Genomic DNA, 14,329 nt, shown 5'->3' with positions numbered 1-14,329 from the left:
TAACCTCTAATGCTACATTCTAGTCTCATAGTTTATGATTTAATGTTTATCCTTGACATCTCTATTAAAATAAACTGATGATTTACAGATAACTCTTTTATGGAATTACCTCCTGGTATTTAATATAATTCAAAAATGAACACATAGCTTGTTTTTCTAGACTTACATTTATAAGTTACTTTGAAGATGAAGTTTGTAATAATATTTTGATTGGTGGGACTTGCAGTACTTTGTCCTGAGCTTCTGGATTCAGCCTTTGGCTGATGTGATCTCAGCATCTGTAATCACTGATTGCTTGATTAACTTGGAACCTTACTTAGCCAGCAGGGATTGTAATTTAAAAAGAAGTTGGCTTTATTGGTTAAATGGTTGTTCTTCCTAAAGTCTGCTGTCCTTCATCATAGTTTTCATATATTTAATACCCTCCCTCTACATTTGCTCATTTTAGGAAAATTTTAGTTTAATTTAAAAAATCTTTTATCTATCTATTTGTCTTTCTGTCTATCCGCCCACCCATTTATTTTGGACAGAGGTTAGTATGACGGTAGTGATTCTTCAGATTAAAATCTTATTCAGTCTGTAGTTAGGGAACAATGAATTGATTGTCATTTACTCTGAACTTTGGGGAAAAGACAAATTAATAGTTATTTAATTCATACTTAGGGAATAAGCCAAACATTCTTTGATAGCGCTACTCATTTGGAATAGAGCTATCAAAGAATTTTAAACATACCATATTTTTAAACTTATCAAAGTGGCATGCTAATTTTAAAATTATAAAATATATTTAAAATGTATACATAATTGATACCACACAGAGAAAATATTAATCCTTTAGCACTCAACTTTCTCAACTGAAATGGGTTTTTAATTCTGTATTTATTCTTGTATGGTATGTAGAATTATAGAAAAATTCCTAGGAGAAACTATGAAATAGTGAATTATTATTGACTATATAGTTGAACTAACAATTTTGTATTATGTTTTTATTTCTTGTTATGAAAAATAATGTGTGTCAAATATTTATTAGAAACTATACAGAATCCCCGTCATTATTACATATTATGAGGTAACACTTTTTTTTTTTGGTGCAAATTACTTAATTTCAAAAAGTTTATGAATGTGTTGGTTTTGATTATTATATTTGCATTAGTTATTAAATTATATTACTTTGGTTTCCTATAAGGTTGCAATTTGAGTGCAATGATGCCTATTTAAAAAGCACATTATAAAGATACGTATAATTGTCTTTTAATATATAATAGCTTGTAATTTATGATAGAAGATTATAGATTCAAAGTGAACAGCTAGAAATTAGAAATGTTTGATGAGGAGGAAAACAGTGAAAGCTAGCTTCAGAGCTTGCCAGATGAAATAAATGTCCCGTGTAGGAAAGCAAAATATTCTTAAGGTTTTTAGTTTAATTAATTGCTGCTTTTAAGTTAGGTATTTTGTTGCTGCTCAAAATTGCATTAATAGGTGCCAGTTTTTTATGACTACATGGAGTATATGGTCTTGTTTAGCAAGAGATACTATCGTTTCAAAAATAGTGTCTTCCCCTTCACCTCCATTACCTTTTTCTGAATTCCAGTTAGATGTGTGCATAATCTCATTTTAGCTTACAGTGTCCTCATCTCTTAGACATTTCCTATTTATATCTCTAGGCTAAATTATGGATAATTTCTTCAAAACCTTTTTTTCCCCCATAAAATTATTCTCTCTTCAGTTGTGTTTAATACATAAGGAAGTTAGGGACTGGCACAAGATAGGTACTTAAGTATTTATTTGTTAAACAAACACATTCATGCCTTTTTGACATTTGACCAGGGACTTGAACCATGTTCAGTTAACATTGGTTGGATGTGTGCATACATGAAGGGATGGCTGAATAGGTGAAATTTAGCACTGGAGGTACAAGAAATAAAACTGCTATAGGTGAAAATGTGTTTGTTCACTTGCTGCTTGCTTTATTTCTCTTAAGGAATTGTACCTTCCTTAAAATGTTGCTTCTGCCCAACTAACATTGGATAGCAATAGTTAGTACTACAGGCCTTGTCACTAATAAGCATTAGATGATAAACTTGAAGATGGTGTGGTAGAGACGTGGACTTTGTTACTATTTACTAAACATTAAGAAGTGCTATATGAAATTTGAGAGTTACATGCACTTAACCATCAATGTGACATACTTGTAGACTTCAATGTCTGAGCCTCATTTATTCTATAAATCTTTGTGTAACTGATGTTTATCTGATGGAGAATGGAAATCACGTTTATTCTTGGTACATTGAGAAATAATTGAGAAGCCCTTATTTCTCTGCTAATTCCACATACATTCTACAATGTTTATTCTCATGTTTTTGGTTCCAAATGTTGATTTTTTTTCCTAAATATTATTAGTGTAAATTATTGTAGTTTGATTTTGTATGTGGAACAACTATATAAGAGTATAATCACAAACCAAACCCTTTTTGGTTTTCAACTTTGTTTTTGTCCTTACCATTTTTGTTTATTTGTTCCTTACATTTTATTTTATTTCTCTTATGAAGTGGTGCTTAGTCAGATAGTTTTGTATACTATCTGAGATTTGCTTGTATTCCTAGAGTTATCTGCTGGAATTCTGGGTGTTTTCTTTTTTTTGTTTTTGTTTTTTCTTCCTTGTAGATGTTACTATACAAATTCTCCTCATATGTAAAAGGGAACAAAAGGTAGTGACCTTCATGGGATGGATTATTGACAGGATTTCATAAAATAATAAGTGTAAGTTGTTTATACTTGTGGCTGTTATATAGTACAAGGTCAATGAGGCATAAAGGCTAATTATTATTTTAAATTATTATCATTATTGGGTTGTCCCCTTTGGTCACTGAAGAAGAAAATACAATAAAAGAGAATTTGAAGTGAAAAAATTTCCTTAATCTAAACGAGCTGTAGTTGTTACCTTTCCCCCACACTTTGACTTCTCAGATGTTGTGGGGCTCTTAACTTGTAGCACCATTGAGGGAGGACAGGCAGTCTGGAAACCTAAGTGTTTGACGTCTTTCAAGTACTTTTATGTAGCACTAAGTTATGCAACATTCTGTTTTTGTGTTACTGTGAGGATTTTTCTCTTTTGTCTGGAACAGGTAATAAATAAGAAGAATGAATGGGTTCAAGGAAGAAATTAAATGCCGGCCATGTGTCTCCTCACCTTTATAACTTCAGGATTCTTTGAGAGCCTTCACATTGAAACCATCCCAATGCTTTTGCGTTTATCATCTTTTCCCTATTACAAATCTAGATTTATAATTTAGAACATTAAGTTATTGAATTTAGGCATTAGTGATTATAACCTTATTAGTTATTTGAAATTAGCTTGCTGTTTAGAAATATGGGGGGAAATTATGCATATTTAAACATGTATATGTATATGGAAAGATAGGAAAAATATAGAGATTTTTCCCATTACTTTTATTTTTCCTTCAGATGATTCCATTGGGACTGCTTTTTATGTCCAGAAGAGTTTGGAGACCAATGTTAAATCTATATCAGAATATAACCCTGTATTTTCCTTTCTGTTTTTCTCAACACTGAGAAGCATAGAGAATAATACTTTTTAAAATAACATATTCTTTTAAAAATCATTTATCATCCAGTTCCACTTGGGAAATTTTATTGCTCACCATTCTCTCCTTTGACCCTCTTTGACTTTGTTTATAAACACACGAAACCTCATGATAACAGGAATTTGGATATAACGTAATTGGAGACTGACTCTTATGCTTTCTAACTGGCTCATCATGCCTCATCATTTCACTAACCTTGTAGTAATGCTACCCAACATTTTTGGGAAATGAATTTCAGACTTTTCTTACAACATTTTGGTATGAATTTAATATTACTAGTGTAAAAATAAATGTATCATGACTTTGACTTTCATATTTTTGGTTATATTTCTTACAGGTAAACAGTATAAATATTAAGAATAAATGTATTATCTTGTAGCTATTCCTAGTCATGAAAAGGAAAATGCACCAGAAGGTCCTGCTCAGAATGATCTTCATGAAATCAGGGAACAAGACAAGTATAAACCAAAGATGAAAAATAAAACGGTATGATATTTGTTTCCATTAATTCATATTTAACTCTCAGATCTTCAGATCCATGGACTGATGGGGTATCATTGTTTTACTGGAAAAGGAATTTAGAGGTTATATACTCTGAGCCCTTTGTTTTATAGGTGGGAAGTGGATGCCCACAAATGTTACTTAACTAGTTAATTGAGGGACACAAACTGTTTAGTAGCCAAGATAGCTCAATGAATCACATTTCTGCTTAAAATCACTTCTGTCCAAAAGAAGTAACTCCCAGATTATCCTTTATTTCTTATCTCACAGTATAACTTCAGACTTTTTTTGTCTTATTTAAAATTAGAATGGAAAAAATCATGTCCCATTTTAGAATTTCCTTATATCTGAGTGCTTTTGCTTTGTAATCAGGCTGATAGTTAAAATCTTCTGTAATGATTAAAGAAAAGTTGTATTAAAATATCCTGTCAGACAGAGATCAAAAATGAGGAAGGAAGAAAATTGCATAAAACCTGTGAGGGATTTTAGTTTCTTGTTATAACAATTACATAAATGTCTAATTGAGGTAGTTAATTTTTTCATAAAGTAGTTGTTACGTTTGAGTTCCAAAATATCTCTCATTCATTTAAATATGAACACGTTTTCAATTATAATAGCTTTTTAGTGGTAGTAGTCCTATAAGAACAATAGATTCTTATGAATTCATATATTATAGTAAATCATTTATTTAACTAATATCAATAGCATTTTTCCCTCAAAGGTATGCATTGGAATTTAGTATTGTATATAATATTTTAATAAAATATAGACTGATACTTTTAGGTGATACTAAGGCTTGTAATCACTTTTTTGTGATACTTAGATTAGTATTTTACTTCCTCTTTTTATCATTTATTTATGGATTGATGGTGCTTATGGTAGGTCCTCTTTTCTAGTCAGTCTGCCTCCAGCTTCACCCCAGGTCAACAACCCGCTCGTCCCCCCCGTCCCCCCCCCCACACACACACATCAGGATGGACCTTCCCCATTTGCCACCAGAAAGCTTTTCCACTCCTCCACCTGCCTTTAATTTGCGTCTTGGCCAGTGGTGGTATATGACTGTTACTGTCAATAAAAAGTGCTTGTTTTTATTGGGTAATCTTTGTGTATATCCACAGAGGTTATTAGTTATTAGATCAGGGGGCAAATAAAGCACTCAGACAGTAAAAAAGTAGCAGAGTTAAGGATTTTGGGTGTGATGGTGGTGATTGTCATCAGGAACATTTTCATCTTCTAATGTCAGGCATTCTAATGTTAGGTCATAAGTCATACTTAGAAATGATTTCTTGATTCATTCACTAAGTGCTTATGTTTTGAAAGACTACATTAGCAATACAGTGTTGACTTTAATATGACGAAAAGCTACTAAAATATAGGACCATACATTACATATTTATGCACAGTATATTCTTTTTTGGTGTTATACTAAAACATTTAATATAATATCTACAACATGGGAGAAAAATTCAGCCTTAAAAAAGAGCAAAAGTGAAGAATAAAGTGAATTATTTCTCCTTTCACTGAGTAACCAACCATTTTTACTAATATTTTTCTTTTCTTTCTTTTTTTTCTTTTCCTGCAAGTTTGTAGCCTTTGATCAACATCTCCCCAAATCCCCCACTCACCTACTGTCCCCAGTAACCACCATTCTCCTCTCTGTTTCTGAAAGTTTCGCTTTTTAGATTCCAGAAAGAGGTATTCATCTTTCTCTGATTTAACCTCACTTAGCATAATTCCCTAAAGGCCCATTTGTGTTGTCACAAAGAGCAGGATGTCCTGCTGTTTCTCTTGGCTGGATAATATTCCATTCCATTGTGTGTGTGTGTGTGTGTGTGTATCTATATATCTGTATCTGTCTATCTATCTATCTATCTATCTATCTATCTATCTATCTATCTATCTATCTATCTATCTATCTATATGGTGTTTTCCTGAAAATAAGACTTAGCCTGACAATCAGCTCTAATGCGTCTTTTGGAGCTAAAATTAATATAAGACCGGGTCTTATTTTACTATAATATAAGAAGACCCGGTCTTATATTAGTTTTTGCTCCAAAAGATGCATTAAAGCTGATTGTCCGGCTAGGTCTTATTTTCGGGGAAACACGGTGTATAATATATATATATTTCTCCCTTATCAGCTATATGGTTTGCAGATATTTTCTCCCATTCTGTAGGTGGCCTTTAATTTTGTTGATTCTTTTGCTGTGCAGAAGGTTTTTAGTTTGATGTAGTCCTACTTGTTGACTTTTAATTTTGTTGCTTGTACTTTTGGTGTCATATCAAAAACATTTGATAAGACCAATGTTATGGAGCTTATTCCCTATGTTTTTTCTAGAGGTTTTATAGTTTCAGGTCTTATGGTTAAACCTTTAATCTCTTTCAAATTATTATTATATATGGATGGTATAAGTTAGGGGTCCAATTTTATTTTCTTACATGTTGTTGTCCAGTTTTCCCAACAACATTTATTGAACCATCAAGTATTCCTGGCTCTCCTGTCAAATATCTGTTGACTGTATATACAGGCAGTTTATTTCTGTGCTCTCTGTTCTGTTCCATTTGTCAATGTGTCTATTTTTATGTCAGTATCATACTGTTTTGATTTCTATAGCTTTGCGGTATAGTTTGCAATCAGGAGTGTGATGTCTCCAGCTTTGTTCTTCTTTCTCGGGATTGCTTTGGCTATTTGGATTGTTCTGTGCTTCCATTTAAATTTTAGGATTTTTTTGTTCTTTTTCTGTGAAAAGTGCCATTGTAATTGCTAGAGATTGCATTGAATCTATATACTGTGTTATGTAAAATTTCATAGGGTGAGAGACTGACAATTCCATCATTACATTAAGTGTTTATTAACAGAACTTATTTTAAATATGAGATACATCTCCAATGGCTATAAGATGACATGGATATTCTCCGTACTGTGTGCCATGTGCAAAAGAATTATATAGGACAAGGCAGGATGAATGGGGTACTGGGACATGACGTACCCCAGATAAGAGGAAAATGCTTTACATGCTTGCCCAGGATAGGGCAACATCCTGTTCCAGGAACCAGCACAGACCACAGTGTGGGACCCCGCACTAGGGGAGGGGTCAATCAGACAGTCTCTGAGGGGATTTTTGGGAGCAATTACTGTTCTGGCCATGATCTAGCTGTCAGGTCCAGCAGTGGTCAGGCAGTGGTTATGTCATGGAACCGTCTGTCCTCCGCAGATGGCTTTTTGTAGTATGCACATTTTAACAATATTATTCTTCTGATGGATGAACATGGTTATCTTTCCATTTGTGTCTTCTTCAATTTCTTTCATCAGTGTCTTATAGTTTTTATTGTACAGATCTCTCACTTTTTGATTAAATTTATTTCTAAGTATCGTACTGTTTTTGATGCTATTGTAAATGGGATTGCTTATTTCTTTTTTAGGTATATCATCGTTAGTGTATAGAAACACAACTGATTTCTGTATGTTGATTTTATATCCTTTAACTTTATCGAATTTGTTAAGTTTCAGTAGTTTTTTATTAGCAGCCTCCTAAACAGTCCTTCGATAGCCCCCTCTGTGCGACATTGAATATGTCTTCCTGAAACATTCCTCTATAAACTGGTCTTCTTTAGACAACTGTGGATCTTTTCTTCTCAAGCCAGTTAGTTGTCTGGCTTCCTTATACTCCATATTAATTCCTTTATATATTTCTATAATATTATAAAATCCCTTCTATAAGGTTGAGTTAATATGAGATTATACTTTAAAGTTAATTTTTATGTTTTAAACTGTTTTCTCTTGAATAAAAGAAACAATTTCTGTGAACACTGGGAAAGCAGTTTTCTGTCTTTAACTGATCCAACAGGATACTAAAATAGTTAATGGGTTAGTTTTTGTAAAGATAATAACTATATATTATAACAATTTCCTTCTACCTGTGAAAGATATTTTCCTCTAAAGGAACTAAGAGCTATTACACAATTAACTGGATACTTTTTATAATCGCATTAGTCACAGTTAGGAGAAAGAAATTACTACTTTATTGAGACTTTGAATGGTGATTATACACATGAAACTTTCAGTGTACCAGTATATTAAAGACAAGCAGAATGGAAGAATTCCATATAGATTTGAATAGTTTTAAAAGATAATATTTATGTGTGGAATTTATTTTTCAATGCACAGAGGGGAAAAGAATAATATGGCATCCACTGTAGTTCAAAATCTGCTGCTTTAATGAGTCCTTGAGGAGTTAATTTTGGAGCTTACAATAGCAATTTTTATACATTCCAATTTTCATATATTAAAAATCTGCCACTTACCTTGTGTTCTGACCTACGTACTAAGTGATTATGCGGGAAAAGTGAAAAAACACCACCATTGAAAGTATTTTAAGAAAGTGGAGAGAAAATTAAGAAAGGTAAGGGATTGCGAACTTATGCCTTCCATCTTTTTACTGTCTGATCTAAATCTTAATCTCTTATGAGTTGGGGTACATAGATGCTCTTTTAAATGAAAAATAATTCTATCTAGGTTAGTATTATGCTTTTACGTGTAAACAGATTTATGTTTCTGCTAGAAACTGGATTTTAAAGTATTCTAAAGATATTACCAAGAAGACACAGATATTTCTTCTCCAAATGGATAGCAACAGAGAACATGTTGGGAAGGATATATACTTTTTAAAAAAATTTAAACATTCACTGCATTTTGTGATCACACCTTATATACAATAAAATCTTCAAAAAAACTTAAATATTCAAAGGTTGTTAAAGGATAAAATAAACAGATACATGCTGTATTTTGGGAAATGTTTGTATTATTTTCATACTTAAATAAAATTTTTAAATCTCCGTAAAGGAACAATAAAAAAGCCTATGCATATTAAAAATTTAAGATTATTTACCCAGGCAACAGTTGATTTAGCAACAGTTTTTCAGTTTATTTTAATAAAAAACTTTAGCTAAACTTTAGATGGTTCCCTTAAAAAGAGCTTTCAATTGAAATTAGTAATTTAGATTACACTTTTAAAATCATTTTATTGTACGTTTATTAATCAATGATACATGTTAAATAAGAAAGGCCTTTCAAAACTTTGTTTATGCTACCAATATAGCTATAAAGATAACTGCTTTCTCATTAAGCTGTGAATGAGTTTTCATATGTTTTTCCATTTATTTTAACTTCTTTTTGGTCTTTAGAAATTTTACATACATGTCTTTTGTTAATTGAGCAAAGGGGTATTATTTTTTTAGCCTTAATGTAGAGCTTTCATAACTTATCCTTGCATAAATTAACTATAACAATCCTTTTCTTTCAGCATAGCATTATTAATGTACTGTAGCATGTACTTTGGCAGAAGCTGTTTTAGAGTATGAATTATTTTGAAGTCTAATCTGTGTTTGAAACCCAAGTCTACCACTTATTACTTGTACAAACCTTTAATTACTTAACTTCTATACTTTCATGTTTTTAACTGGGAAGAATAATGTGTGTGCACAAAGGGTTTTTGTAACAATTCAATTAAATAATATATTTAATATATCTAGCATAGTACCTATTTAGAATTCATACTTACGAAATGATAGTGTTTCTGTAGAAAGATTATTTACGAGAAGAGAAATAATACTTACTAATACTATTTCATTCTTTTGTGTGAAATATGATATAGGTAACACTGAATTGAAGTCTATTAAAGACTTCTAAATTCATTCCTTTTAACCATTTTTTGTCATTTCACTATCAGTAGCTTGAATGATTAGGCCATGACTTTCTATGGGTGTAGGTATAGTTTCCCTAATTCAGATTATTTATAAGCAGAGATATGGAAATTAGAGCATTATGGTGGCTAATTCTGATATTCTAATGTTCATAAAAATTGTACACAACTCTCAACTTCTTTAGGGGCTGTTGTGTATTTTGATTCACTAAGTAAAAAAGTAGAATCTTATCTCATACTTTTGTTATGACATCTGCCAGTGATAATACAGTGCGTATCAGCATGATGTATTATGTGTTATGACACACTGGTCATGATGACGATGCACTTCAAGGTCAGGTAAATGCGCGTGTGTGCTGATCCCTGCATTTAATACAGCGAGTTCAGTTGCATTTTGTACAGTAGTCTTCAATATTGCTATGTAGTTATTATTATTATTATTCTTTGCATAAAGTGTCACTGTGATTCTGGCATGAACCCAAGATCTGGTTGACATTTTGCCGGTAATTGTGAATATTGAAGTAAGATGTTAAATCATTCTATTTATCAGACATAAAGCTGCTAAAAAGGAAATTAGTTTTGCATTTTTTAGAGTTTAGAAATATGGAAGGTATTAAAAAGTCTATCACCATGTGCAAATGGGAATTTGAATGCCTGTAATTTGATAATAATGTTGAATATCTTCAACAGTTGAAATAATTCATTAAAAATCCCTGAAGAAATATATTAATCAAAATATTTATTCATAAAGTCCTGCCATGTTAAATGCGAAAGGATTAAGCCAACTTGCTTATAATTCTGTTCTTAGTAGAAAATTAAATAAATAGAAATACTTACATTATTACACTAAATATATTCTGTTTGCATAAAAAAGAAGTAAATATGAATTAAAATAAAACAATTAAGAAATACTAATTATACTCAGTTGTTTGCTATTTATTTTGAATTGTGCAGAAGCATGGATCATTTAGAAAATATAAAAATGTAATTACAATTGAAAAATGCTCAGGATTTTACCTTTAGTCAGTATCAATATCTACATTATCTGTATTTCAGAATAACACTTTATAAAATATTATGAATTTGTGAATTAAATATACAACAATTTAAAAAGAAATATATTACTTAAATGTATTATGTGTATATTTGAATAAAACATATATATATTATATTAATCATATATATTTAAATAACTGTAAATAACATAAATGTAAGTTATACACAATGTATATAATCTTCTACAGTTTAATTTTTTCATTTGGTGTTTTGTTTCTGAGATTTTTCCATGTTGCTGTATGTGGCTATAGTTTGTTTCAAAATATTTACTTTTCTATTCTTTTATTAATACATGCTCAGGTTGTTTCTAAAGTCTTGATCTAATAAACAATTCTGCCATGAATATTCTTGTACGTCTCTAGGTGCACATCTGAAAGAATTTCTTTAGGATACTAATCTAGGAGCTGAATTGCTGGGTCTTTGGGAATGAGGGTTACACTAGACAGTGTCATATTTCCAAATTAGCTAAACGTGCTTAAAACCCACGCAGTTTCTATTACTCTACATTTTTTCCAGTACTTGGTATTATCAGGGTTTTTTTTTTTTTTTATTTTTGCCAACCTAATGAGTGAAATATGTTACCTATTGGGTCTTAATTTTCATTTTTCTGATTAATAATTACATTGAATATGTTCTCCTTTGTTTATAGGCAATTCATATATTAATACCTATGAAATGTCAGTTTATAAATTTGGCCCGTATTTTTCATTAGTTTGTTGATCTTTTATATGCAATGCATCTTAGATACTAATTTTGTGAATGTAGACATCTTGTTCTTTATGGTGACTTATATTTTTTCTAGTGTCTTTTAATGAATAGAAGTTCTTCATTTTTATATAAGGAACTCATAAACTCAACAACAACAATAAAAAACAGTCTAATTAAAAAATGGGCAGAAGACCTGAAAAAACATTTCTCCAAAGAGGACATACAAATGGCCAATAGACATAGGAAAAATGCTCAACATTGCTAATCATCAGAGAAATGCAAATAAAAACCACAGTGAGATATCACCTCACACCGGTTAGAATGGCTATCATCAGTAAGACAAATAGTAACAAGTGTTGGAGAGGCTGTGGAGAAAAAGGAACCCTCATACACTGTTGGTGGGAATGCAGACTGATGCAGCCGTTATGGAAGGCAGTGTGGAGGTTCCTCAAAAAATTACGAATAGAATTACCGTATGACCCAGCAATCCCTCTCCTGGGTATCTACCCAAAAAATCTGAAAACATTTATCCATAAAGACACGTGTGCTCCACTGTTCATTGATTGCCCCTTTATTTACGGTGGCCAAGACGTGGAAACAACCAAAGTACCCTTCGGTAGATGAATGGATAAAGAAGTTGTGGTATATATACACTATTCTGCCATAAGAAAAGATGAAATAATATTTGCGACAACATGGATGGATCTTGAGATTATAATGCTAAGCAAAATAAGTCAGACAGATAAAGTAGAGAACCATATGATTTCACTGATATGTGGTATATAAAACTGAAAACAACAAAAGAACAAGGCAAACAAACAAATGAAGAAACAAAAACTCATAGACACAAACAATAGTTTAGTGGTAACCAGAGGGTAAGGGGAGAGGGAAATGGTAGATGAGGGCAAAGAGGGTCAAATATATGGTGATGGAAGGAGAACTGACTGGGTGGTGAACACACAGTGTGATATATAGATGATGTATTACAGAATTGCACACCTGAAATCTATGTAACTTTACTAACAATTGTCACCCCAAAAGAAAGAAATAAGATGCTTTAAGCATCTAAAAAAGGAACTTCATTTTTGGCATGTTTTACACCTGGAATACATATTTTTTATTTTAAAAAAAGTAACCTAGGGGTGGCCGGTTGGCTCGGTTGGTTAGAGCGTGGTGCTAACAATACCAAGGTTGCCGGTTCCCCACATGGGCCACTGGGAATTGCGCCCTCCTTAAAAAAAAAAATCACTTTAATGTAGTCAAATTTGTCGATATTTTCTTTTACGGTGAAGCTTATTGACACTTATTTAAAGCATCCTTTCCTATCCCAAGGCCAGAGTGGGTTGCTTGCATATTTTCTTTTAGTATTTTTGTTTATTATTTATTTTTTTCCTTTACCAAATATTTCAGTGTGTATTTCCTAAACACATAGAAGTGCTCTTACAAAAACAAAATATAATTATTTAAATGAAGAAATTAACATTTATACAATACTATTAGTTAATCTAAAGAATTGATTTAAAATTGTCTGTGTTCCACTAATGTCTCCAATTTTTTAAAAACTAACTTTTTATTTTGAGACAGTTGAAGATTCACATGCAGTTGTCAGAAATAAAACAGAGAAATCTTATGCTCTCTTTATCTGTTTCCCTCGAGTGGTAACATCTTAAAAAGCTGAAGTACAATATCACAATCCAGATATTGACATTAATACAAACAAGGTATGGAATAGTTCCATCAATACAAGGACCCCTGCTTTTGCCCTTTTATAGCCATACCCACTTGCCTACATCCCACATCCATATTTCCTAATCTTAGACAACCACTAATCTGTTCTACATCTCCATAATTTTGTCATTTCAATATTGCTATTTAAATGGAAATCATGGTATTTAACTTTTGAGGGTTGACTTTTGCACTCGGCACAATTCCTTTGAGATTCATCTAAGCTGCTGCATGGATCATTAGTTCATTTTCTTCTTACTGCTGAGTCGTTGCTAATTCTTTTTTAAATATTTGGTGCAATTCTCCAATGGAAACATCTGGGCCTGAGGAGCTCTTTTTTGGGGAGCTTTAAAATTATAAATTTAATTTCTTTAATGGTAAAAAGACTATTCAGATTATTTCATTTTAATTGAGTTTCAGTAGTTTGTGTTTTTCCAGGAATTGGTCCTTTCTAAATTGTTAAATTTGTGTGCATGAACTTGTTTATACTAGTCCCTTATTATACTTCTAATCACTACATGATCTGTAGTGATATTTTCTGATCCGTACTTGATATTTATTTGTATCTTCTTCCTTTTTATTTTTGTCAATCTTGCTATATAGAGTTTTATCAATTTTATAGTTTTTTTTTAAAAAAACTAGCTTTTTGTTTCATGATTTTCTGAATTGCTTTTCTATTTCATTGATTTCTGCTTTCATTTTTATTTCCTTTACTATTTTTCTAGCTTTGGGTTTCTCGTGCTCTTTTTCTACTGTCTTGAGATACAAACTTAGATTAGTTATTTGAGACATTTACTCTTTTGTAATATAATAGTGCTGTAAATTTTCCTTTTAGGACTGCCTTAGCTTCATCCCACACATTTTAATGTTGTACATTCATTTCTACATATTTTTCTTTTTATTTCCTTTGAGAATTCCTCTTTGACCCATAGATTATTTAGAAGTGTGTTGTTTAATTTTCATGTATTTAATAGATTTTCTTGTTGTCTTTTTGTTAGTGATTCCTGTTTTGATTATGGTTAGAGAATACAT

At 31.5% G+C, this 14,329-nt stretch overlaps 1 protein-coding gene across 3 annotated transcripts in view; it reads left to right on the top strand.

The window, feature by feature from the left end:
• Window positions 1-14,329, top strand: part of SPAG16 (sperm associated antigen 16) — a 759,782-nt gene that overhangs the window by 50,434 nt on the left and 695,019 nt on the right. For 2 of the 3 annotated variants that reach the window (XM_033111505.1, XM_033111506.1), the window contains exon 9: window positions 3,985-4,091. In XM_033111505.1, coding sequence (XP_032967396.1) covers window positions 3,985-4,091 — 107 coding nt within the window. Of the gene's footprint in view, window positions 1-3,984; window positions 4,092-6,319; window positions 6,323-14,329 lie in introns of all 3 variants that reach the window. The other variant, XM_033111509.1, reaches the window with a different exon arrangement.

This window comes from Rhinolophus ferrumequinum, chromosome 8 (genome assembly GCF_004115265.2).
Source record: "Rhinolophus ferrumequinum isolate MPI-CBG mRhiFer1 chromosome 8, mRhiFer1_v1.p, whole genome shotgun sequence".
NCBI lineage: Eukaryota > Metazoa > Chordata > Mammalia > Chiroptera > Rhinolophidae > Rhinolophus > Rhinolophus ferrumequinum.
This window is presented reverse-complemented; position numbering and strand designations above follow the sequence as displayed.